At 36.2% G+C, this 26036-nt stretch overlaps 2 protein-coding genes across 11 annotated transcripts in view; one reads left to right on the top strand and one right to left on the bottom strand.

The window, feature by feature from the left end:
* Positions 1-24430, top strand: RO60 (Ro60, Y RNA binding protein). 6 transcript variants are annotated; one of them, XM_067729765.1, is made up of 11 exons: positions 16-158; positions 921-1071; positions 2558-2700; positions 7964-8562; positions 12673-12893; positions 13514-13660; positions 13914-14051; positions 14717-14833; positions 15520-15633; positions 15917-16063; positions 17574-24430. In XM_067729765.1, exons 4-11 carry the CDS (start codon positions 7983-7985, stop codon positions 17724-17726), a joined length of 1617 nt encoding a protein of 538 aa, XP_067585866.1. In that variant the 5' UTR covers positions 16-158; positions 921-1071; positions 2558-2700; positions 7964-7982; the 3' UTR covers positions 17727-24430. The 6 variants fall into 6 exon arrangements, with proteins under 6 accessions (XP_067585865.1, XP_067585866.1, XP_067585868.1 ...); XM_067729767.1 differs by having other exon boundaries at positions 2558-2692; XM_067729766.1 differs by having other exon boundaries at positions 924-1071.
* Positions 15640-26036, bottom strand: part of GLRX2 (glutaredoxin 2) — an 18391-nt gene continuing 7994 nt past the window's right edge. For 2 of the 5 annotated variants that reach the window (XR_010941492.1, XR_010941493.1), the window contains 2 exons: positions 16163-21894; positions 15827-16045 (listed from right to left, as the gene is read on the bottom strand). Coding sequence is in view for 1 of the 5 variants with exons in the window: in XM_067729775.1 (XP_067585876.1) it covers positions 15999-16045 (47 nt within the window). In the remaining 4 variants the exon portion in view is untranslated. Of the gene's footprint in view, positions 16046-16162; positions 21895-26036 lie in introns of all 5 variants that reach the window. The other 3 variants (XR_010941494.1, XM_067729775.1, XR_010941495.1) reach the window with 2 other exon arrangements.

Raw genomic sequence — 26036 nt, forward strand, 5'->3', positions numbered from 1 at the left:
GGGGCGGGGCTCGTTCCCGGGAGCCGAACCGGGAGACCCGGGCGGCGGAGTCGGAGCAAGCGCCACCCCTCAGGCTGACGCGCGTCGTCTTTCGGCGGCGTGGCGCAGCGCTTCTCCCGGTGGCGCGGCGGCTTCGGAGGATCGGCCGCCGGGCACAGGTGAGGACACCGCGGGCGGCCGGCTGGCCGGGGCCCTTTGTGCGGTCTGAGCGGCGCCTGGGTCCGGCCGGTCCTCCGTGGCCCTCACCCCGCATCCCCGCGGCCGAGGCCGGAGCAGACGCTGCGCCGACCAGTCTCCCTCCCCGCCTCCGTGCCCTGCCGTCCTGGGTGGCTGGACCGACACCTCTGCTGGGCCGGGCCCTTCCCGAAGCGGGGGTCGCTCCCGCTTGTACTTGCGGAGCTTCCCGCAGGCCGGCGTCCCAGGGGCCCGCTTTCCTCCTCCCCCTCCTCCTCCTCCTTTTCCTCCTCCCGCCGCTGCTGCGCCGAGAGGCGTTGCCCGGCCTCTGGGCTTCGGGAAGAAGGATCTTTGTGAGAAGACCGAGGACGAAATTTGTCCTGGAGGGAATGACGAGGGACAGGAGACGATCCGTCCTGTCGTCGGTGGGGCTGATACACAAGTGTAAAGGCGCGCGATGCCTCCAAGGCACATGAGGTTGAAAAATGCAGTGTGTTAATCTGAGAATATTTGTAATGGTCTTAAGACTAAAAGATGCGTTAAACCAAAAATGGCTGTCTTCACTAAATCACGAAACCTCATTCACCAGGCCCTTGCACAATAGTAATGTTAAAACTAAAATCTTTCAGAGTAGTAGTGTTTATGCATCACTCCTTAAAGCTCTGACTTCCAAGAAGGGCCCTTGGCTTCCAGAAAAAAAAAAAAAAAGCTTTACTTGGTAAAACTCGGATTCTTTGCTTCTCAAGCAGGAGGACCTGTGCCCTGGAATGAGGGAACCTTGTCCTGCAGGACTATGCGAAGCTACGAAATAAACATGATACATTTTACTGAGAGAAACAGCGGCACAACTTTTATATGAAAACAACCGTGGTTATATTATGGAGTAGAAGCCAAAATGTATGTCAGGGGTTAGATTAAAAAAAAAATTTTTGGGGGGAAACTTTCTTGAAGTTTGCCCCTGGGAGACTGTGTCTTCAAGCTGGTGGGGGGCGGGAGAGGTATCTGTTCTGTTAAATATACTTAAATGGGAAAGTCTGTGTGGCACAGGAGTCTAGCCTTATTTCCTTATGAACCATGCCTAGAATGAGTGTCATCAGAGCCCAAAGCTGTTTGCAGGAATTTGCCGTATTTTCTTAATCTGCAGTATTGCTGTGAACTTGAAAATGTTTTTGGTGCTAAGTAACTATTGAATACATCAAAACTAACATTTGATACCCAACTGAACATGGTGCCTATTGTAGAAAGACCAAACTGAAAGTTTAGCCCTTAAAACAACCTATTAGTAATCAGAATGGGGAGGTGTCAAATTTCTTTAATTGTGTTGTTAACATTTAATCCTAAGAGGTCACCTAAAAATCCAGATTTCTGAGTTTTTGAGAAAAATGAGAAGATCTGGCAATATGAGGCCCAAAATACATGACAGCCAGTTGGCTAAAAGGTGTATTCCTTCAGGATGTCATGCTGTCATGTCTGCTCCAGTTCCTAACCACTTTTTTTTTTTTTTTTTTTTTTTTTGCGGTACGCGGGCCTCTCACTGTTGTGGCCTCTCCCGTTGCAGAGCACAGGCTCCGGACGCGCAGGCTCAGCGGCCATGGCTCACGGGCCCAGCCGCTCCGAGGCGTGTGGGATCCTCCCGGGCCGGGGCACGAACCCGTGTCCCCTGCATCGGCAGGCGGACTCTCAACCACTGCGCCACCAGGGAAGCCCCTTCACCACTTTTTATTGCATCACCCTTGACTTGATTCGCTCATGTCCATTTACCAGTCTGAGTGATACAGCTATCTGAATTTGTGACCCCCGTGTTTGCAGTATTGTTTCTTTCAAACTGTCTTGCTCTCATAGATGTAAGTCAGCTTTGACTCCATTTAAAAAGGAATAAGCTGCAAACTTGTTTGACCTCTTGGGATGAAAGGGAGCCTTTTCAAGTGACAAATGATCAAGAGACTTGGGAAAGATATTTAGATGTGTACATTCAAGAAGAATGTAGGAATCCTTAGAAGTAATATATTATTAGCACTGTTAAACGTTACTATAGATGTTCTAGTTCCAGCGAATAAGAAGAACAACTAGTGCTATTGCATACTGTGTATTACTGCCATTCACTGGTTTTGCATTCAAAATTAGGGAAAAGAGAAGTGAGCAATGTATAAAATATCCACATCCAATTTCAGAGTGTGGCCGTGTTTTTAATGATATTGTGATCTGTTTGATTTCCTCTCAAAATTTTGATTTATAGACATTTAATACAACTTTAGCTGTATTACATTTCCTTGGAGGGTTGTTGCTTTAAGAGCACCGAACAGGTCAGGCCAACTGAAAGAAGAATTAACTATCTTTTGTTTGTTTGTTTGTTAATCTGGATTTACAACACTTGATTATTCAGGAGTGGATTAATTGATGACCAGGCTTTGACCTCACTCACTGCCCAACTGCCTTCTAAACCACTGACACTGGAGCTTAAGCTTTGAGAAGGGTGATGATAACATTTGCGGAAGGAAGAAATTAAGGTCCTGTATATGTATGTCTGTGTGTATCTCAAATTTCTTTCTAAAGACAAATATAAAAAATGTAGGGTTAAATATCACTTAAATGCTTATCTGTTTAAATAACTTTCCAAATATATTTCACCTAGCCAATTTTTAATTTTTTTTAATAACAGATTTTTGAGATAGAATTCACACATCACATTCAGTGGGTTTTAGTATATTCACAGAGTTGTGTAACCGTCACCACTATCTAATTTCAGAACATTTTCATCACCCCTAAAGAAACCCTTTACCACTTTGGAGAACAACCTAACAGGTCCTCAAAAGGTTAAATATAGAGATATCATATGATGCAACATTTTACATTCCACTAGCAGTATATGAAGGTTCTAATTTCTCCAAATCCTCGCCAACACTTATTATTGTCATTTTGATTATTGCCATTCTAGTAGGTGTGAAGTGGTATCTCATTGCAGTTTTGATTTGCATTTCCCTGATGACGAATGATATTCAGCATCCATTTTTGTGTTTGTTGGCCATTTGTATACCTTCTTTGAAGGCATACCTGTATAGGTTCTTTGCCTATTTTTTAATTGGGTTATTTATCATTTTATTATTTAGTTATGAGTTCTTTATATATTATAGACACAAATTCCTTATCATATGTATGATTTGCAACTATTTTCTCACATTCCATGGGATGTCTTTTTTGCTTGCTTTGTGGTGTCTTTTGGAACACAGTTTTAAATTCTGATGAAGTCCAGTCTATCGTTTTTTTTCTTTTGTCACTTACAGCTTTGGTGTCTGTATTTTGAGATCAACTCAGTTCAGTTCCAGAGTTAGCATCAGATCCCCCAAGTGAAAGGGCAGGATCCCAAACAGATTGCCCTTACTTCAGACAACAGCTTCAAATAAGGTCCCAGTCCACTCAACTAGGCTTCCCACAATGTGCTCAGGGTCAGTAATTCACTAGAATGACTCAACTCCCTAAAAGCACCATCCTTATGATTACAGTTTTATTATAAAGGATGCAACTCAGGCACAGCCAAATGGAAGACCCGCTCAGGCCAAAATCTGGAAGCAGTAGAGGGATTCCTTCTGTTTGTAGAATCCTGGCACATCACAGTCCCAGCACATCAGTGTTCACCAACTGGGAGTCTCTCCTGAACTTTTTTTTTTTTTTTAAGATTTATTTATTATTTATTTATTTTATTTTATTTATTTTTGGCTGCATCGGGTCTTAGTTGCGGCGTGTGGGATCCTCATTGAGGCACGCGGGATCTTTCGTTGGGGCGCGTGGGCTCTTCATTGTGGCGCTCAGACCTCTCTAGTTGTGGCATGCGGGTTTTCTCTCTCTACTTGTGGCGTGCAGGTTCCAGAGCGAGTGGGCTCTGTAGTTTGCAGCACTCAGGCTCAGTAGTTGTGGCACGCAGGCTTAGTTGCCCCACGGCATAAGGGAGCTTAGTTCCCTGACCAGGGATCAAACCCATGTCCCTTACATTGCAAGGTGGATTCTTTACCACTGGACCACCAGGGAAGTCCCTCCGCTGTACTTTGTTGTCCAGAGTTTGTATGTGGGGTTTCATGACTAGGCATGATTGATTAATTCATTGACCCTGTGGTTGAGGTAAGTCACCTGCCTTCCTTCCCTCCTGGGAGGTTGATCTGGCCTAAAGTTCCAACCTTCTAATCAGATGATTGGTCTTTATGGTGACCCCCAACTGGAAGCGATCCAAAGACCCAGGATGAGTCACCTCATTAGCATAACAAAGATACTCCCATCAATCAGGATATTTCAAGTTTTTTTTAATTAACTCTTTATAAATTGAATAAAAGACTATTTAAATTCTATAGTGCTTTACAGTTTTCAGAAGTTTCACACATATGATTTCATATAGTCCCATAATAACCCTTTTTTTTAAGCCTCTATCCCTATATTTCCCCTTCCCTCTTCCTTCTCCCCACTGTAACCACTAGTTTGTTCTCTGTATCTGTGAGTCCGCTTCTTTTTTGTTTTATTCACCAGTTTGTTGTATTTTTTAGATTCTGCATGTGATACCATACAGTATTTGTCTTTCTCTGTCTGACTTATTTCACTTAGCATAATGCCCTCCAAGTCTATCCATGTTGCTGCAAATGGCAAAATTTCGTTGTTTTTTATAGCTGAGTAGTATTCCATTGTGTATGCATATACCACATCTTATTTATTCATTCATCTGTTGATGGACACTAAGGTTGCTTCCATACCTTGGCAATTGTAAGTAACGCTTCTATGAACATTGGGTGCATGTATCTTTTTGAGTTAGTGTTTTTGTTTTTTTCAGATATAAACCCAAAGTGGTATGTGAAGCCCTGTGAGAACCATGGACAAAAATCAGATATTCTTCTTTTTTTTTTTTAATACAATTTTTAAAGGTTACAAATTATTCATTTAACAAATATGACTGATAAGCAGGAATAGCCAGGTTGAAGTAACACCAGAAAGAGTGTGTTTTGTTAAATCTAAAGGAGAGGCCAGCAATGTCAAAAAATTTCTACTGGAATTAGCAATAAATGTGATCAATCTTTGAGAAGGCTCTTAGCCTTTTTGGATTGAAAGGCAGAGGTAAATGCCATATTGAAAAGGGGGTACAAATACATAGAAAAAGCAACATCCACTGCACCAGGAGTTTCAGCCTGTGCTGTACTCAGTCACTATAAATCAGTCCATAATGACTAATGTAATATGATCATTTCGTCTCTGACACCACCTGAAGCCTAGGCCTGCGCTGACATAAACTACTTTATGTCAGCGCTTTATTTGGAATATTGACACTGCTGTTTCCAGCACAATTCAAATCGCTGTCCCCCTTAGTCACATTCACAATGTGAGGCTTTCTTCCCAGCACTTATCTCTGCACCATTGTGTGTTCCCCCCTCTGAGACCCAGTCTGTCATTGCTCCCTAACTCACCCAATTTCCCCGCATTGACTCCCTCAAACGGATCATTACCCATAACCTTCACCCTTAGTGGAGGAGACACCTCTTCTGCTGTCAAGGGCTAGTCTCAGCCTGGATGCTCTGAAGCTTCTTTCAGGGATCTCATTCCCTCACTTACGCCCTTTCTCTGCTGTCTTCACCTCTCCAAATTGAAGTTTGAACCTCAACCTCAGTGTCCTCTCATCTGAAAAGGTAAAAAGATTTTTCCTCTAGCTCCTGCCTTCTCTCTTACCTTCCCTTTAGAACGTTGCTTCTGTGCGAGAGTAGTCTACCTGTGAAGTCTCTTCATCGCTGCATGCCCTCCTGACCTCACTAGAATCAAGCTATTTCTCGCAGCGCCCGACTGCGATTGCCTTTCCTCGGCATTCCTGTTGCCAACTTCAGCCTTACTTGATTGCTGAGCATTTGACATTACCAGCCATTCACTCCGTGAAATTCTCTTCCTTGTGGTCTGCGATACCACTCTCTCCTGATTTTAAGTCTATGTGCCTCTCCTTCCCTTTCTTCTTTAAAGGGCCCTTTTCTCCTTAGCTATTTTTTAATTGTTAATACTCACCAGGATTCTGTCTTTAGCCTTCCCCACAGTATATAAACATGCTCAAGCTTGTATCATCTTCAAAACAAAATATCTTTTACCTGTGTTCCTCTTTAAGCTACTACCTTACCTGTCAACATTTCTTCGCGGTATATTTAGTTCCTTTTCTAAAATTTAAAGACACAGAGCAAGATTTCATATACCCCTTCCTGGAATGTGCTCCCCAAACTTTATATGCCAGTTTTTCAGTCTTCCTGGATTATTGAGACAGCATTATTTTATCTTCCTCTGCTCATGCACTTTTCTGTTAAAGCACTTGATTACAGTTTGCTTTGTATTATGTATAAATTTCTACCTCATCAAATAGACTGTGATTTCCCTGAGGGCAGGAAAAAAAGTTTTAAAAATCTTTTTAATGGAACAGAAATCTCCTTCACGCCTTACACACAGTATGCAGTAAATGCTGGTTGAGGATTTTTTGTTGGTTGTTTGCCATGGGGAGAAGCCCAGTGCACTGTAGTGGCCCAGGCAGGAAACCTGACGATCAACAGCTGTCCTATAGTGAGAGAAGCGGTGGACCGATAAAGTAGTGGATGATTGTGGTTACTCCCTTTGGAGGAGAAAAAGGGATGTTGCTGCCAGACAGCTAGTTCTAGTAGCTTCAGAGATAATGCAAGGAGGAAAATGTGGGTAGTCACAGATGAAGTAAACTATAAATGAGCACGGTTGATACAGGATGTTAATCAGTTAACATGCTCTCAGCTACAGGTAACAGAAAACTTACCAATGGCTTAAACAATAAGGATATACTTATGATATATTAGGACATTTCTAAGTAGGGCAGTTACAGGTAACTTGATGATATCAATGACCCAGATTCCTTCTTTTTTTTTTTTTTCTTTCTGGTGCTTCCATCCTTATAAATTAGTTTGTCTTCTTAAAGTGGCACCCCCCATGGCTCAAGATAGTTGACACCACTTCAGGCATCATGTACAGATGAGTATGTCAAGGCAGAAAGGGGACCATTCCTTTTTAAGAGCCCAAGCCCCTTTTTAAGAAGGAGGAAAACCTCATAAGTATAACCAGCAGACTTATTATGTCTCACTGGTGGGAGTTGTGATACTTGCCCAATACCTGTACCAGTCACAGGGCAAGAGGAATGAGAGCATCACCTGGGGACTTGTGATAAGTATGAATGCTTAGGCCTCAACCAGACATACTGAACTATGAAAGAAACTTCGGGGCGGGCTGGGGGCGGGTGTGGGGGAGGGTGGAACCCATCATCTTGTGTTTTAACTAGCACTTCAAGTAATTTTGATGCATGCAGAGTTTGAGAACACTGGCTTAGAGCAATCAAGATTCATCCCTTGGGGCTGGGAAATGTCCCCTGAAGGGCATTCCTACCGAAAAGAGGATAAGACAAGGGGGAAGGGAGGAACAGATGTTGGATACACAATCAAAAATGTCTACACTGTTATTCAGGAAGTAAAGGGAGTGTCAGCCCCCTGTCTATATCAGTGACTATTGCCGCCCCTTGTATTCTCCTCCATCTGGTCCTGTAGACTCCATGCTGAACTGCCTGCTCAGTCTCTGAAGCAACAAGCTATACCTCAAAAATGCGACTTCTTAGCTTTTGCTTCTTATCGTTATACCACCCGTTACTGAGCTTAAGAAATATTTTTAAATTAAAAGATTTCATGGCAGATTTCAATAAGCATAGATTAATAAATAATTTTCCTTTTTAGAATTTTCTTGTTTCTAGCTAAAATAACATTTTGCTTTTTGACAGTTTCCTAGAAGACAAAAAAATGGAGGAATTGGTAAACCAAATGCAGCCGCTGAATGAGAAGCAGATAGCCAATTCTGAAGACGGATATGTGTGGCAAGTCACTGATATGAATCGGCTGCAGCGGTTCTTGTGTTTTGGTTCTGAAGGTGGGACTTACTCTATCAAAGAACAGAAGTTGGGCCTTGAGAATGCTGAAGCTTTAATTAGATTGATTGAAGATGGCAGAGGATGTGAAGTGATACAGGAAATAAAGTCATTTAGTCAAGAAGGCAGAACTGCAAAGCAGGAGCCTATGCTCTTTGCCCTCGCCATTTGTTCCCAGTGTTCTGACATAAGCACAAAACAAGCTGCTTTCAAAGCTGTTTCTGAAGTTTGTCGCATTCCTACACATCTCTTTACTTTTATACAATTTAAGAAAGATCTAAAGGAAAGCATGAAATGTGGCATGTGGGGTCGCGCCCTCCGGAAGGCCGTAGCAGACTGGTACAATGAAAAAGGTGGCATGGCCCTTGCCCTGGCCGTCACAAAATATAAACAAAGAAATGGCTGGTCTCACAAAGATCTGTTAAGATTGTCGCATCTTAAACCTTCCAGTGAAGGTAAGCGTAAGATCTTCATGCGGGGGGTGAGGTGCCGATATCCAACAAATAGCAAATTTATATTTGACATAAGAAAGTTGTGTAATATTTTCTAGAAATAGCCTTTAATTCTCAGAACACATTGATTAATTCATGTATGTTTAATGCCAACCTGGAATTAAACACCTAGACATTAATGATCAAGAATCAAATGACAGATTTGCAGCTTGATATTCTAAATCTTAAAATGTCACCATGCTAACTAGAATGCTCACCCCCTTGATTATGGACTATGAAAGCAGCATGGATATGATTAAAGTTGTAGGAATCAAAACGGCTCCTAGCCAATAGATGGCAGATAGCCAGGCTGTACTGCTTTAGCCCCTTTTCTCCCTCCCTGTCTTCCTAGGACATATGTTCCGTGGAACCTAAAGGCCACCCAAAGTAGTGCTGAACTTAACGAGTCAGGATGGTAGTTGTCTCCACGCGGTCAGCCAGGGGTCATGGTGACTTGGGGCAGTTTTTCTATGTCTATGGGAAGAGACTTTTGAAAAGTTAGTTGGGTCTACAATGACTCTTTAGTCCTTCTTAGAAGGGAAATAAGAAAAACTTTTGCACGGGAATAATTTTAAGTGTGAACTTTCACAAAATGAACATGTCCAAATTTGACATTTTTTTTTTTTACAGCAGAAGTGAAACTTGAAAAGACAGCCCCTCAGATGGGTTCAAATTTCAGTTCTACTTATTACTTTGTGTCCTTACACCAAGTAACTTAACCTTTCCGAGTTTCTGTATCTTCATCTATTAAGAAAGGTAGAAAAGGAATAACTCTTAAAATTATGGTGACTAAATGTGATAGTGTGTATTACAATACTTCCACAGTTCCTGGCTCGGAGTAAAGGGCAGTGTCGGTTCTCTCCCCTCCCTCCCACATAGCTTGTGTAATGATACCTTCATACATAGTATCTCCTCAGTAATTCTTAATTTATCCCTTGTTTTTTTTAATTACAAATGGACTTTTTCAAATGAAGTTTGAGCAGTAAATTACTGCAAACATTTATGGATATAAACACGTTTATATTTTGATTTTTTATTAGAAATTGCATGCTTGTTTTATTTACTTATTCATTCATTCATGCATTCATTCATTCCACACGCAGCTTGTGGCATCTTAGTTCCCTGACCTGGGATTGAACCTGCGCCCTCGGCAGTGAAAGCACGAATCCTACCACGGGACTGCCAGGGAATTCCCTACATGCTTGTTTTAAAGTAGCTGGATAATACAAAAAAATATAATGCAGAAAGTAGTCCTGCCCTTCAAAAGAAATCACCATACATAGGTTGTATATTACTCCCAATTTTTCCTAAATATGTTTTATTTTTTTAAATTTTATATACCTTCTTTATTTCAGTTAAAAGTATATTGATTTTTTTCAGGTCAGTAGAAATAATTGCATGTGTGCCATTATATGAATATAATTTATGTAGCTAGTCTTTTACTGATAACAGTTAAGTAGCTTCTGGTTTTTTTATACTATTAAAAAAATACTACAGTGAAAAAACTTGGTTAATATAAATGTTTCTATAATTTCTGTAATGCTTAAATCCACAAAGAGTATGTGAAAGTGGCCCCTTTCCACACGTTTGAACACTGACTCTTTACCAGTGTTTTTTAATCTTTGCCAATGATAGGTAAAAAATTTTATCTTGTTATTTGAATTTATGTATTTGGGCGAAAGGTCAACTTTTCATGTGCTTATTGATTATTTATATTTTTCATGGATTATATTGTATCTTTTTTTTTAACCTATCAAGTTGCTATTTTTAATATTATAAAAATAGCAATAATTATAGTCACCATTCATTCAACAAATATTTATTGAGCACCTACTGTAGATGGGCACTGTTCTCAGAAGTTGGAATACCAAGTATAGGAATTAATAATTTATTATTATATGCATTGTATGCACTTTTCCCCCATTTTTTTTCTTTGTCTTTTCGTTTTTTGATGGAGGGGGTTTCTGGCACAGTGAAGTTTGGAATTTTCATGTAATCAAACTTATCTGCCTTTGTTAGTACGTTTTTATTTTATGTTAGGTTTAGAAAGGCTATTTCCAACCTAAAGTCATAAAAATACTTACCTGTGTTTTTTTTCCCTAACATATTCATGGCTTAATTTTTTTAACTTTAAAAATTTCTTTAAATTTTTGCTCCAGTTTGAGGAGGCTGTAGGCATCCAGCTTTATTTGTCTGTTGAGACACTATGTGGTGGTGTGGGCCTAAGTGCTAGTTCAAATTGGAAAAATTAGTTTCTGAATTTGTGCAAATAGTTATTCTAGTTTTGAATTCTTGGTCTATAAATTGAGAAATTAGTAGATATTCCCTAAACTTAGTCCCACACATAGGATTCTTCAATTCTAGATTTTTGAGGGCAGAACTCATACTTGAAACCTTGTAATAATAGCAATATGTTTAGGTGTAGAAGATCTTTAGGCTTCTCAGAGCCTAGTGTTTGGAAACAAACTCTTAAGTTACCAAGTAAGTAACTGAAATGTGTATTTAAACAGATAAAATAATTCAACGTGTGATTCAACTAATCACGTGTTTATTGTGTACCTACTGTGTGGCCAACACAATTCTAGGACTTGAGGAAGATAAAGATAATAATAAGACAGACTTTCTGAAAGTTTTTTTTTAAAAAATAAATTAATTTATTTTTGGCTGCGTTGGGTCTTCGTTGCTGCGCACGGTCTTTCTTTAGTTGTGGTGAGCGGGGGCTTCTCCATTGCAGTGTACGGGCTTCTCATTGTGGTGGCTTCTCCTGTTGCGGAGCACGGGCCCTAGGCACTCAGGTTTTAGAAAGCACAGCCTCAGCAGTTGTGGCACATAGGCTTAGTTGCTCCACGGCATGTGGGATCTTCCCGGACCAGGGCTCAAACCCGTGTCCCCTGTGTTGGCAGGCAGATTTGTAACCACTGCGCCACCAGGGAAGCCCCGAAAGTTTTATTTTCGTTGGAAAGAATAGAAAACATGCTCACATGAAACATTAACTCATTTAAGGCAATGTAATATTTTGTACTAAGATCTGTAAGGTAGCAAGAGTCACGATAATTTAGAAGTTCCTGCATGTTAGTACTAACTTTTGATCAAGTTATTTAAATTAGAGTTCAGAAATAGCACATAGGCTCAATCTGCCTTAGAGATGTATTTTATTTGGCCTGCACCATATTTTAGAAAAAAATGAACTCTTTCGCAACATCACATAAAAATCCATATTGTACCTTCTTTTGAAAACACGGTTTTTTGGCAGCAGTGAGCCAATATTTCACTAAAACATTTGTCAGGGCATTCTCTCTTTAGTTCACCACAGTGCTAACCACTCTCTCTTCTGTCAGTGGCCTCGTTCATTTATTTACTTTACCTACCATTCCCCCATAGACCCTGGAATTTAATAATTCAGTCTGTCCCCTCCCCCCCTTTTACAGAAGTGGAAACTAAGGCCTAGAAAGATCACACAGCCATTTATTGACAACATGTAAGCTAGAACCCAGGTTTCCTCACCGCCCCCCAACTGAAAGCTCTTTCAGCTATTGAAAGGAATTGTAGAAGAAATGAACACATTATTTTCCCTTTTTAAAAAATTTGGCCTGTAATACTTTCTCAGATATTAAAAAAAAAATCACAAATTACCTACCTACCTGTCTACTTTCACTTATCTCTACAATTTATAAATGCATATTTATTTAGCAGCTAAAGGGGCAAGTGAATATGAGATTAATTGAGGTAGATCTGTACTTTTGTGAGTTCTGAGATTGTGGACCTGAGATAGGCACTGTGTACCAAAGGTTCTAATGCTAGTGCTTCAAAAAAATAAATAAAAGCTCCGTAACGAAATGACTTAGGATATTGGAGCTTTTCCTCCAAAGTCTCATGTTGAAGCAGTTATGAGGGAATAGGCAAAATTAGCAGACTCCATTGGCTTAAATGTGTTTGTAATATCATAGAAAGTAGCATGTCGGTTTAAACTCCCGTGTATCTAGATGTGCCTTTCACATAATGTGTTCTCCATAACATGTCCTGTTCTTTACCTTATAATCCTACATGCCTTTTTAATTCTTTATTTTGTTAAAGGACTTGCTATTGTTACCAAATATATTACAAAGGGCTGGAAAGAGGTCCATGAAATGTATAAAGAAAAAGCACTTTCTGTGGAGACTGAGAAATTATTAAAGTATCTGGAGGCTGTAGAGAAAGTGAAGCGCACAAAAGATGAACTGGAAGTCATTCATCTGATAGAAGAGCACAGACTGGTTAGGGAGCATCTCCTAACAAATCACTTGAAGTCTAAAGAGGTAAGCAAATTATAATATGTTAAAGCATGTGATTAAACACGAGGAACTTACGCTGTGTATTAAAAGGATAAATTGTGAGTAATGCTTTTAAAAAATAATACTTAAAAAAATTAATACTTAAAAAAAAATTTTTTTTTTTTTTGCCCCACCACACAGTTTGCAGGGTCTTAGCTCCCCAACCAGGGATTGAACCTGAGCCCCAGCAGTGAAAGTACTGAGTCCTAACCACTGGACTGCTAGGGGATTTCCTAAAAAAAGTAATTTAAATATATCTTAAAATTAACGTTTATTTAAAACACGTAACACAATGCCCAGATGTAGTTGGCATTTTATAAATATTAGTTTCACTCCAGAAAATGTGCTGGTTAATTTGCCTCACTAATTAAAATAAATAAATAAAATTCTTATATGCAATTCCTTTACAAAATATACGTCACTTTCTTACCCTAGTAAAGAGCAAGTTATTTTATTTGATGAGCCTTTGACCAGTTCACACCAATTTTTATTTAGAACGTGCTCTGAACCCCAAAAGAAATACTTAGTCTATGTTATTAATTGATACAACAATGTTATACATTTACCCTTAATTCCTTATATTTCTACCTGTGTTATTGCAATAGGTATGGAAGGCTTTGTTACAAGAAATGCCTCTTACAGCATTACTAAGGAATCTTGGAAAGATGACTGCTAATTCAGTGCTTGAACCAGGAAACTCAGAAGTGTCTTTAGTATGTGAAAAGCTGTGTAATGAAAAACTGTTAAAAAAGGTAAGCATTACCTTTGTTAAATATTACTAATTGAAAAAGTTGGCTCCTAAATTTTGGAAATGCGGTTGGCACATTTTTTAGGTATTCAGAGACCAAGTTGCACTGACTCTTAAATCTAAGATTAATATGTCCTCATTTTTCTTTTTTCTTTATGAAATAGATATATTAGCCATAATAACAAAAATCTAAAAGAAATAGTTACTGTTTTTCACTTGAATTTGACATTTGCTTTCTGTCTTGGTTGTGTTTCTAGGCTCGTATACATCCATTTCATGTTTTAATTGCATTAGAAACTTACAAAACAGGTCATGGGCTCAGAGGAAAACTGAAGTGGCGCCCTGATGAAGAAATTTTGCAAGCTTTGGATGCCGCTTTTTACAAAACATTTAAGGTAATGGTTTGATTTTCATTTTAAAACAAAAGACCCAGTTAGGATTTAATATCACATTTTAAAGATGATATTAGTAGTTTAACCATTTTTGATTAGATATTCATTTGTTTTTTTCTTAGTTCATGTGAAAATGAATATATAATTAACATTGTAAGCTTATGAATAAAGTACTTCTCTCTACCTTTGGACAACAACCAGTTATCCTAAGATCATTTTGATAAGTTTTAAGGTACCAAATTAAAAACTTTGCATTCCTCTGGAGCCCTGTGACTTGGTCCTCTGTCCTCTGTTTTTCCGTTAATCAGTAGTAGATCTCTTCTGTCTTGATAGGAAGTAATTTTTTTAGGAATGGTAAATTTTATGTTATTTGTATTTTACCACAAAAAACTTTCTTGCTAGAAATTCCCAGTTTACTTCATGTGGAAAGATTTTAAAAAAATGAAGATGATAACTTCTTTAAATTACTAAATAGGCCGTATTATTTCCTTTGTTTTACCTCTAGTAAAAGCTAAGCATTTGTAATTGTCAATTGGTAAATCAAATATCAGGCCTTTTATCTTAGTCTTTCGAATGAAAATTAAGTAAATATGATTCGTTAGAAATTTAATATACTTATCATTTCTTTGATTGCTTTTAATGATTGTTTGGTTTTGTTTTCTCTTTAGACAGTTGAGCCAGCTGGAAAGCGTTTCTTACTGGCAATTGATGTCAGTGCTTCTATGAACCAAAGAGTTTTGGGTAGTGTACTCAACGCTAGCACAGTAGCCGCAGCAATGTGCATGGTGAGAACACCTAAGACAATTTAGGATTTTGCCACCCTAAAAATGTTTACCCTGGGACAAAACTATAAAGTTGAATATGATCAAGAATTATGTTTTTGCTTGTTTTAAGCAAAGCTTTAATATTATATATATACTTGGGTATACTTGTATATATTTTTACACTTAGGTATATACAATATTGTAGGTATATTGAAAAAGCATGTCTAAAGAAAAGTCAGAGTAGAAATTTTAATTTTACAACAACAGATTAAATATTACCAGTATTTTTAAGGAAATAGATAATGCTTAGAGAAATTATTAATGAATATAGACGTTAAAAGATCAGGAACTAATAATAACAGAAGACTTGTTCTAGCCTGACTCTGTCACTGAATAACAAGTATATGAACCATAGGCGAGCTTCTTGGCTTCTCTTCTGTGGGTTTATTCCTTATTTAATAAAACGAGAAGAATAATATATACTCTATTTGCTTCAAAGGATTGTTGTGAAAACCAGTTTCCTTATAAGAGTTTGTGAAAGTACTTTGAAAGTTATACCACTGTTACTATATAGTTTCCAAACACAGTAATATAAGTTTAGAAATAAAAGTAAGCATCATAGGGTATTTTCTTTTAAAGATGAACTTCAAGATACTGTATTTGTTTCCCCCAAATCTACTGAAAATTACTACCATTGAATTTTTCAGGTTGTCACACGAACAGAAAAAGATTCTCATATAGTTGCTTTTTCAGATGAAATGGTACCATGTCCAGTGACTACAGATATGACCTTACAACAGGTTTTAATGGCTATGAGCCAGGTAAGAAACTGTTTTATTAAGTTTATTTAACATGTATTATATAAAAATTTATTGATGTCATTCCTGATATTAATAAATTTGTGAGAACAAATTGTTTCATCTCAACTTTCTCATGAACACAGAATCAGAAATATATTTACAAGCCTTGGGAAAGCCTATATATTGGGTCTAAACAAAATAACCTATAAAATAGTATTTTTAAGTATTTAATTATTTCAGACATGTCAGTACAGAAATGAGGGCATTTTCTTGTATTCTTATCCATGTTTTTTTTCCGAGTTAGATCCCAGCAGGTGGAACTGATTGCTCTCTTCCAATGATCTGGGCTCAAAACACAAATACAGCTGCCGATGTCTTCATAGTATTCACTGATAACGAGACCTTTGCTGGACATGTCCATCCTGCCGTTGCTCTGAGGGAATATCGAAAGGTAAGATAAATTCTAATATTCTTTCTCACCCCAAATAAGATTCGATTCTCAAACATTGACTATATTTTTCAAAAAATGATACTGAAGGTAGTTCTGTACCTTTGTATAGGAATGTTACGCCCGTTCTGGACTCAGTAGTTCTGTACCTTTGTATAGGAATATAACACCAGTTCTGGAAATAAGGAAGTACTACCTACACATACATAATTTATCTCAACAAGTTCCAGTTCCATACATTTTAATATCTTTTGCAAACAGTATTTTCGATAATAATCAAAATTTTTGTTACCTTAACTGTAAATTTTTAATGATTCAGTGTGCTCCTTGAAAAATTAAAGCATCATTTCTGAGTTTTGCTAAGGATTACATAAACCTAAAGCAAAGCTGTAATCTGTGTTTTAAGCTTTATGGGTATTTCTGTGTTCTAATCAGTGCTCTCTAGTTGAGCTTTCTGAAATGACGGAATTGTTCTATATTTGCACTATCCAGTATGAAATCTACCAGTCACGTGGCCTGTGGAGCACTTGAATTGTGGCAGGTGTGACCGGAAGTGGAAATAGAGCTTGATGAAGAGCAGTGGTTCTCAAAGTGTGATTTCCCTACTAGCAGCCTTAGCATCACCTGGCACCTTGTTAGAAATGAATATTCCTGGGCCCCATGGGGAGACCTGCTAAATCAGGAACTCTGGGGTGGGACTGTGTTTTAACAAGCCCTTCCAGGGATTCTAATGTATGCTTAAGTTTGAGAACAAGTGAGAGAACGGAATTCGGAGTCAAGACAGCCTGGGTTCTGAGTCCTGGGCCTTTCTCGTTATACTAACTGTGGATCCAAGTGAATTATCAATATTTAACTGATACATGTCATAGTAGTATATCACTACTGTGATATGTGCCATAGTAGTTAAAAGTACTGCGTAGCTTTTAGGGTTGTTATAACAATTATATTAGATAAATTGCCCAAAGAGCACATCATGTCTGACATAGTGCACACTCAGTGATTGTTGGTTTTTCTCAAAAACTCAATTATTTTAGCCTGAAATCATAGCTGTAGAGAACAGGTTATTACATGTGACGTATATGTTATACATAGCAAAGTCATAAACCAAAAATTGATAACCCCAGGGAACTGTTTCCTTACATACATCCTTACATACTGCCCCAGGGTTTGACATGTTGGTAAAAATGTCATGCCCCTGAATATCCTGACTAGTTTCATAAGTACACAGTCCCTATGCTGCTCAGGAATGTGTTCTATGCCCATAAAATGAGTAATAACTATTGAACAAAGAAGCAGGAATTTCAGGCAGGTTGTTGACATGTTTATTAATAACCTTCTATTCTTCTGAAGATCACATAGTCTGGCCCCAGAAGATTGACAGATTTTTATGGAGGAAAAACAAATTGGCTTTGTAATGAAAAGCTGTGATAGAATTTAAAGTGTTTTAATTTTAGGTTAAAATTTGCTTTTGCTTACATACTGTTTTTAAAATATTTTTGATCTTTTCCTACAGAATATGGATATTCCAGCCAAGTTGATTGTCTGTGGAATGACATCAAATGGTTTTACCATTGCAGACCCAGATGATAGAGGCATGTTGGATATGTGTGGCTTTGATACTGGAGCTCTGGACGTGATTCGAAGTTTCACATTAGATATGATTTAATCATACGCACCAGCACAGTCTAAGAGGTCCATTGCCATCAGTGATCTCGCTAATACACCGCTACTTCCCAGCTAATCTTAATCCAATGAAAGACAGTAGGATGATGGTATAGTATGTGCATAATGGAAAGTTTACCTTACCAAAAAAAAGGAAGGAACAATAAGATGAGCCCAAAGTTCTTTCTGTCTACTAAACTAGCTCTTGGGAAATAGCTTCAGAATACACTGTAGCCCCCTCTATCTAATAGAGAACTTCTTGTTGAGAGGCTGTAAGATAGTCAAACAGTTTTGCTTTGGCGAATAATCACATTTGTACTTAAAAGAAGAGAGAGCCAGAAGTGTAAGTAGTTCCATATCATGTCACTTACTTGAGAAATGCCTAAAGTTTTCTTAAATGTTTTCATTGGTAAAGGACAACTTTGATAATGTCCAAATATTCTGAAATGCACTGGACCATGTAACTGTGATGGAATATGAAACTCATTTGTAAACTTTTATACCAAGGGGGTTAAAAAAACAAACAAAAAAAACAAAAGACAAAAAAAAAAAAGACATTTGATTATGAATGAGTTTTACAAATTCCTTTAACAGTTTTCTACAGTCACATAAATAGCAGCTTTCTCAGTCAGTGAAAAAGATATTTTGTTTCTGTGGTTTAATTTACACTTGTAGAATTGTTACCATTAACCAGAAACATAAGGGAAACCCCTGAGATCTGAAGTTTGTGTCAGCTAAGGAAGTCTATTTTGGTTTGCTTTTGTTTGTTTATTGCTGTGAGTGAGGGGGCATGACTTGACAGTTTCCTCTGGCTTATAACAACATAGCCACATGTAGGCACACTTTTTTTTTTCATTCTCTTAAATGAAAACAGATGTTTCAAGCATTTAACTCCCCCCATTCATAATCTGAAAGTATGACAATTAAAATCTCAAACATAGCCAGATTAGCTTTTTCCTTACTTTAAAAATATTGTTTTAATTACTTTTATCTATTTTTTTAGCCAATTGTAAATGGGTTTTAGATATTTCTAATGGTAAACATGTTAGTGGCCTCCTCTCTCTTTGTCCATTATTCATCTGTGGCTTTGTCCATTATTCATTTGTGACAAAACATTCTTTTTTGATAGTATAAAAAAATAATAAAGCAAGGTAGGTCTTTCAGGTTTGAAAGGCAATTTTTGTGTGGCATATTATCACTAACCAGTCTGTAAGAAATTAATTTTTTCTATTTTATTTGTGTATATTAAACTTCCTATTCATTATAAAGTGCACTATTTTCTTGAGCAAGTATCCCTTCTTTGTGGGGAGGTTTAACCTGTTGAACTGCCAGTATATTTGCTCATAATTATATCATGGCTGTCTAAGATAATGTGCACATAAAACTTCAGTTTTTATGTATTGTTCTTTAAATGTATTTAAAGATTTACTGGGGATTTATAAAGCCCTTCTCAATATTATATGAAAAGTCAAACTAGTAAATGTAAATTATACTTTCACGTGCTTGGGGGTTAGAGGTTTTATGTTTTGGGGGGCAGAGGGACTTACGTAATGTTAGAATTTGTATATTTTCTTCTGTTTCATGAGAAATTTGGGCTCTGGGAGTAATAAGACAATGTTCCTTTCAAACTTATTTGATAAATTAATGCTGGCCTTGTCTGATATGTAGCTCTGCCTTCAAGGCCACTGGTAGCAATTTGTAAATATTATGATTTACCTGATTTTTTTGTCAGCAAAGCTAGTAGCACCATTACCCCCCCCCAAAAAAAAAAAAATACATGGCTTGTGATATCTGTTTTTTATCCTCTGTCAGGCATTGGATTTGACATGTTAGCTACTTTTGATACATTAAAATATTATGTTCAGATTGAGTTTAAAGAACCTAACAGAATTTTGTAATAGTACTTGAATTCTTTAAGTAAACCCAAAATTTTTTTTTTTTTTTCCTTTTTTTTGCGGTATGCGGGCCTCTCACTGTTGTGGCCTCTCCCGTTGCGGAGCACAGGCTCCAGACGCGCAGGCTCAGCAGCTGTGGCTCACGGGCCCAGCCTCTCCGCAGCATGTGGGATCCTCCCGGACCGGGGCACGAACCCGCGTCCCCTGCATCGGCAGGTGGACTCTCAACCATTGCGCCACCAGGGAAGCCCCAAAATCTTCTTAAATTAAAAATTATAACATGATCTAACTTTTTATTCCTAATAGAAATGTTAAGTGGAATATAGTATAAACGTTTATTTCCTTCAGTTAAACACTGTTTCTATATTGTTTTTAGACAGATATGTTCAGGAACTAATATTAAATCCATCAGAAGTAAGATTAGATGTGACTTTTTTGAAGTCACATAAATAAGTCTATTAAATGGTAAGATTTTAGAAAGAAAAAACTAAAAGCCACCACTGAAGGTAGCTTTATTTTCAAATCATGGAGCTTTAGAAGCTGGAAGAAACCTTAGAAATTTAAAAGGTAATTGTTTGAGTTAGTTTAGGGATCCATGGTCTGAGAGAGTGTGACTTTGGAGCCCTAGATCTAGATCTAGAAACCTTGGTCTCTTCATTCCCATTCCAGTGTTCATTTCCCGACAAAATGGGAAGACATTGACTTACAAGAGTAGGTGATAAAATAGAATTATTCAAGACTTTTATCTTTTTAGGTATTAGGAAATAATGTATATACATGATTGCTTTAGGAGTAGAAAAACAGAACTTGTGAACATGTATACTTCTGTAGTTCATAGTAACCCTCAAGCACAATTAATGTCTTAATAACCTGTATTGCTATATAACATAGTCATATAGAAAGAATAAAAAAACTTTACCTCATTATGAATAAAATGTACTCAAGTGATAAAGAAGTTTTATTTTCTGAATTACTTCTAGCATTATTGCTGATTAGGAAAATGTTGCTTCTAAAAAACAATCCTAAGAAAAGTAAACTTTATTTCCTAGAAAATATGTAAATATTTTCAGGATATAGTTGTAATTAGTAAAACAAAAACTAATCTTATGATCCTACCCTATCCCTGTTAGTTGAAATTTCTTGGAAATTCCACTTATTAACACTTATGTATTATTTAGTTTAGTCATCATTTTAGGAAATATTGGTGAGGAAGACACTAGTGAATGGGATTTAGCGTTATACCCTTCTGGAACCTCTTTTGCTTTATCTAACTTACTGTGTGACTGTAGACAACCAGTTTAACCTATGTGATTCAATTTTGCTATCTTTAAAAAGTAACATATCTGATGCTTGGCTCATAGAAAAATCGATGATTTTATATCTGTATAAAACTTGAAATTGGGAAGAAGGCTTGCAAAGAAATTAGAACTTTTTAAAAAAATTAAAAACACTTTTAATAGGATATATGTTTTGAAAGATAAAATGTTTTAGAAAAACAGCTCAGTAGGCTCAATAATTTTTTTAAACACTCCTGTTCTGAATGGGAAAATGTGGAAGAAAAATTTTAACAGTAAAGGTAATGACTAAAGAAATCACTATTCTCTGAAAAGAGAAAGGAATATATTCCATTAGCTAGATCAAGAAAAACTAACTCATACTCTAAATGAGAAGATGGTCTTACAAAAATTTGCTTAATGTTTTAAAATAACAGGTAAATCTACAAACGATAGAATATCAGTTAATCAGGATTTTTTTATGCAAAACAATTTAAAATTATTTTGGAAATTTAAGATAGAATTTCTGAATAAATTTGAGGATCTGACAATTAAGAAACATCTGTGGAAGCACAGTAAAGCTACATCTAAACAATAATTAAAGGGAAATGGTTGTGATCACTTATTGGACTTACTTCAATTTGACCTAAAGATGATATACCCACAGATCTCTCCATAAGTCCCTTACAGTTAGTAATCACAAATGAAAAATTCTAGTCTTGTATACCACAGACTTGGGTGATTCGTTAAGGCTATATCCCCTCTAGAGAAATGTCAGATAGCATCAATGTAAACATGCACAAGGGAGAATTAGAAAAAAGATAAGTTAAACTATTTCATTAGTTGTATTTACTGTATGCATTCAATTTAGTATATATCCCAGTTACTTGCTGCCTAGTCCATTATTTGTTGGAAGATTCCTTCTATACCTTTTTTTTTTTCTTTTAAAATTCCTTTCTTCTGACATTTTGGTCTTCTGTTTGCTTTTCTAGTCCTGCTGTACCTGAGTAATAAAATAAATGACAGGAAAGTCACCCATATTTAGGTTTGGGATACATCTTGCAGATTGCTTTTTGTTCCATATAGATTTAAGGTCATATTGTTTTCAGATTAATAATGGGCAGGTCTCCTGGAACAATAATTGAATTGATAATTATCTCCCCAAATCAAGTTATATTGTATACCTTTTATATTAGATGTTTGCAGAAATGTTTGCAGTTATTCAGCCTTTGTTTGCAATTATAGATGTACCTAGCTCTTAGAAAAAGCACTCTTTGAAAAATAATTAAGTGAATACTCTTTCAGAAAATAGCATGTCTCAGTGCTCATATTTCCATAATTATAAAGACTACCCACAAAATCTTTGTCTACCAAATACTTCACAGAGCTTATATATACATGGCTTGTAGCATAAAAGGTCTTGTAAATGACATGTATCCACATTCAACATTTTTTTAATTGGTTAGTGTTTTATTTGCTTTTGAAAAATTATTATGAAGTTAATTTAAAAATTCTGTGGTAATATTTTTCATGTAGAAAACTAATAATGTTGTTAAACTTACTGTCTGAATAGAACTATAATAAATGACACATTTTCCTAAACCCTGAAAATACCAAATTATATAGGAAATTGGTAGAAAGAAATATAAACTTAGGAGTTATGTTGCAAAATTCAGTTACTAAAATTAAGGTGATTATTTTCAATGAGAATTAATTTTGTAAATACAATGAAAAGATATAAAAGATGTTTCTGAGCCTAAGGAGATTTTTCCCTTTGCTTCTATTTAATTTAGCACCACCATGTGTCATATTAATTTTATGAACACAAGTGATAATATACTTCATTTTAAAATATATTTAAATTTCTTTGCTTTTAGAAGTTACCAGAATCTGTTCTTGAACAAAAGAAATAGTAAGTTAGCTACACTTCGCTGGCTTCACTTAATGAATACTTGGATTGTTAAGTGTAGTAAATGAGGTTAAAGTCTTGCTATATATCATTACCACATAATTGATGGAAATTATATCAATACAATCATTGTATTGAAACTTCTGTTTAAATTACTTATTAGGCTTTATTTGCAATGTAAACTGTTTAGAATCCATAGATAGCCAAATTAAACATATTATACAATTAATGAACAGTAACCAAGAAAAAGTGTTTTTGTTCACTATTATTCTAAAGATGGACTGCTTGCAGTTCGGTATGGTGTGACTAGACAACTTGTAATGCATTTGAGTTATATTTTCTTCCTTTTATTGCCAGCTTCTGATAATGAAGAAATTCTCCAAGAGATGAGATATATAAAATCATCTTTTTTAAAAAAAACTGAATGGGGAAGAGGTATTATAATCTAGTTCTAAACTGTCCATTTGCTTTATATAAAGGCTTTGATTTTCATATTTGACCACTCAATAAATATTTAAATTATACAGACTAATGGCTGCATAGAATAGAATTTAAGTATGCAAGAGCCTTAAAGTGAAAAAAAATGAGCCTTCTGACTGCCTTAAAATATGACTAGCTCTCCAACACAGGCATACGTACTTTGCATAGGGTCTGTTCATTAAGTAATGCCTTAATAGTGTCAGTGTTTCTGAAGTATAGAACTCGAAAGGTCTTTTACAGCTTTCTCTTTTACATAAAGAATGGAAATTTAATTATTAAGTTTTAAAACCTGATTGTACATTAGCTGTTTAAGCACCCATTAACAGGATAATCTAGGGACACTGATGTGTTATACATACATGACTGTTAACATCAGTAATATTTTGTGGTAGTTTAAGGTTTTTTATTGTTTTGTATAACAAATTATCCAGGAAGCTGGACTCTGTAACTGATCTCTAAGGACCAAGTTGCATATTTAAACACTCTGAATGAAAAATACAGTTGTACAGTTCCAAAAATGATTAATTTTTTAAGGGAATTTTTCAAGACAAAAGGCAAATATTTTGTTTCAAGCCTACCAGCAAATTCATTCAAAGAAGTGAATATAGTTGTAAGACATTGTGACTATTGCAATAAAAAGTATCCAGGCCAGTGATGTTTAATTACATTCACATTTTTACATTCACTTTGCCTTTCAAAGCAGGAATATTTTATAAAAATGAGAGAAAACTTTAAATTGTCAAGCTGGTGCTTAAAAGTATATAAAGTTCAATTTATAACAAGTTCCATTTCAAAGAAAAAGGACACTGAAAGGAGGGGCAGGGGGTTTCCTAGGTCTGTTGTTGATCAACTCACTGATAACTTTGTTGAGTCTTCCAAGTTTTCACTGTAAATAACATACCTAGCAATGTAATTCTGCTGTTTTCTGATAGAAAATGGATGAAATACTAATGTATGAAATTTATTTCATGACAAAACAGTTTTCACCAATACTGTGAAATCTGGACTCTCCTTTCTAGCCCTGCAAAACCCCATACTGGATAAATCATTTTAGACATGGAGTGCAGGTGGGCACAATGTGAACTGTTTCTGGTCACTTGTATTATTGTAAAAATTGATAGATGTACCAAATAAACTCTATGCACATCAAGTAATTGTCTTTCCATTTCTTTAAAGAATAATTTTAAGGTTATTATATGCCTTATAAAATGTAAGGCTCTTAGCAATCTTATAATATTTGAATAAGATGAAATTAAGGTTTGACCATTAATATTGGTCTTAAAATGCCGCTACTTGTATATAACTATTATTTAATTATTTAAAATATGTGGTTGGGGATTCTTTTCCAATGGATATTAATTATAGGATCAAAACAACTGGATTTAATAAAAGTGCATATTCTTAAAGAGTTTAAAACAGGATTCTTTTGTGAAAAAAAAATTCAAAGTTGCCTTTGGGAGTGGGAGAGGGATAAATTAGGAGTTTGGGATTAACATATACACACTACTATATATAAAATAGATAACCAACAAGGACCTACTGTATAGCATAGGAAACTATACTTAATACTTTGTAATAACCTATAAGGGAAAAGGATCTGAAAAAGAATGGATATATATATATCTGTAACTGAATCACTTTGCTGTATACCTGAAACGAATCCAACATTGTAAATCAACTATACTTCAACAAACATTTTTAAAAATAAGAAAATAAAAGTTGCCTTTGGGAAAAGTTAACACCAAAAGTCAACTATGCAAATAAAAATATTTAAGTGCCAATTTGCAGAAATTTCTTTTCTCTGAATTCCCGTAAAACTTTCATATTAAAAGTTCTAAGATCTGAGCTGTAGGTTATGAAGAAGAGTGAGAACAAGTTATATATGAATATACCCACCAAAATTTTGAACATTTGATCGATTCTATAATTCTCCATTTAAAGATGACAGTGAACAGTTATGGAGAAAGGAAGATCACAAATACAGTGGACCCCTGAATGGCTGGTTGGACCCTTGAACGGCGGTTGGTTGAATCTGGGCATGCAGAACCTTGGATGCAGAGGGCTGACTATAAATTATCCTTGGATTTTCAAGGTGGGGGTTGGAGCGCCTAAGCCCTGCGTTGTTCCAGGGGTCAACTGTATACATCTCATAGATGAAGAAAACTAAACTTAAAAAAACTTCCTTTTAAACCTTATCAAGAAAACTTGCCTTTAAAAAATATGTTCAAATGGTATTTTTTTAAATATTAGTAAATAATAAAATGCAGATATATTTAAACAAATGACCCCTTTTTTTCTCAGCAGCTTTTCAGCTTCCCAATTAAATATTTTGGTAATTTATGTGTAAGTTGATTAGTGATAAAGTGAGAAAACAAATGGCCCATTTTTAAAATATTAAACAGTATGTCTTTCAGATCTTAACATTAAAAATAGAGGACCAAAAAAAAAAACAACAATATCATTACTTTTTCTTAAACTGGTCATGATTTTCTTTCTAACCTGTGGTTTTGGAAAGAAAAAACAGCTGCTGAAACCCCTCATACCTAGTTTTGCCTTAGATTTACATTATACTTTATATATATATATATATATATATATATATATAAAATATACTTTTATCTAGCTGTAATTTATGGTGTCATGGACTGAATGTGTCTCCCCAAAATTTATGCTGAAACCCTCATCCCCAGCACCAATTATATGAGTTTTTCCACTGAGAATCTCTTACAGTCCCCTATCGAAATCTCTTCCTGTTA

Source organism: Pseudorca crassidens, chromosome 2 (assembly GCF_039906515.1).
Source record: "Pseudorca crassidens isolate mPseCra1 chromosome 2, mPseCra1.hap1, whole genome shotgun sequence".
NCBI classification, from domain to species: Eukaryota; Metazoa; Chordata; class Mammalia; order Artiodactyla; family Delphinidae; genus Pseudorca; species Pseudorca crassidens.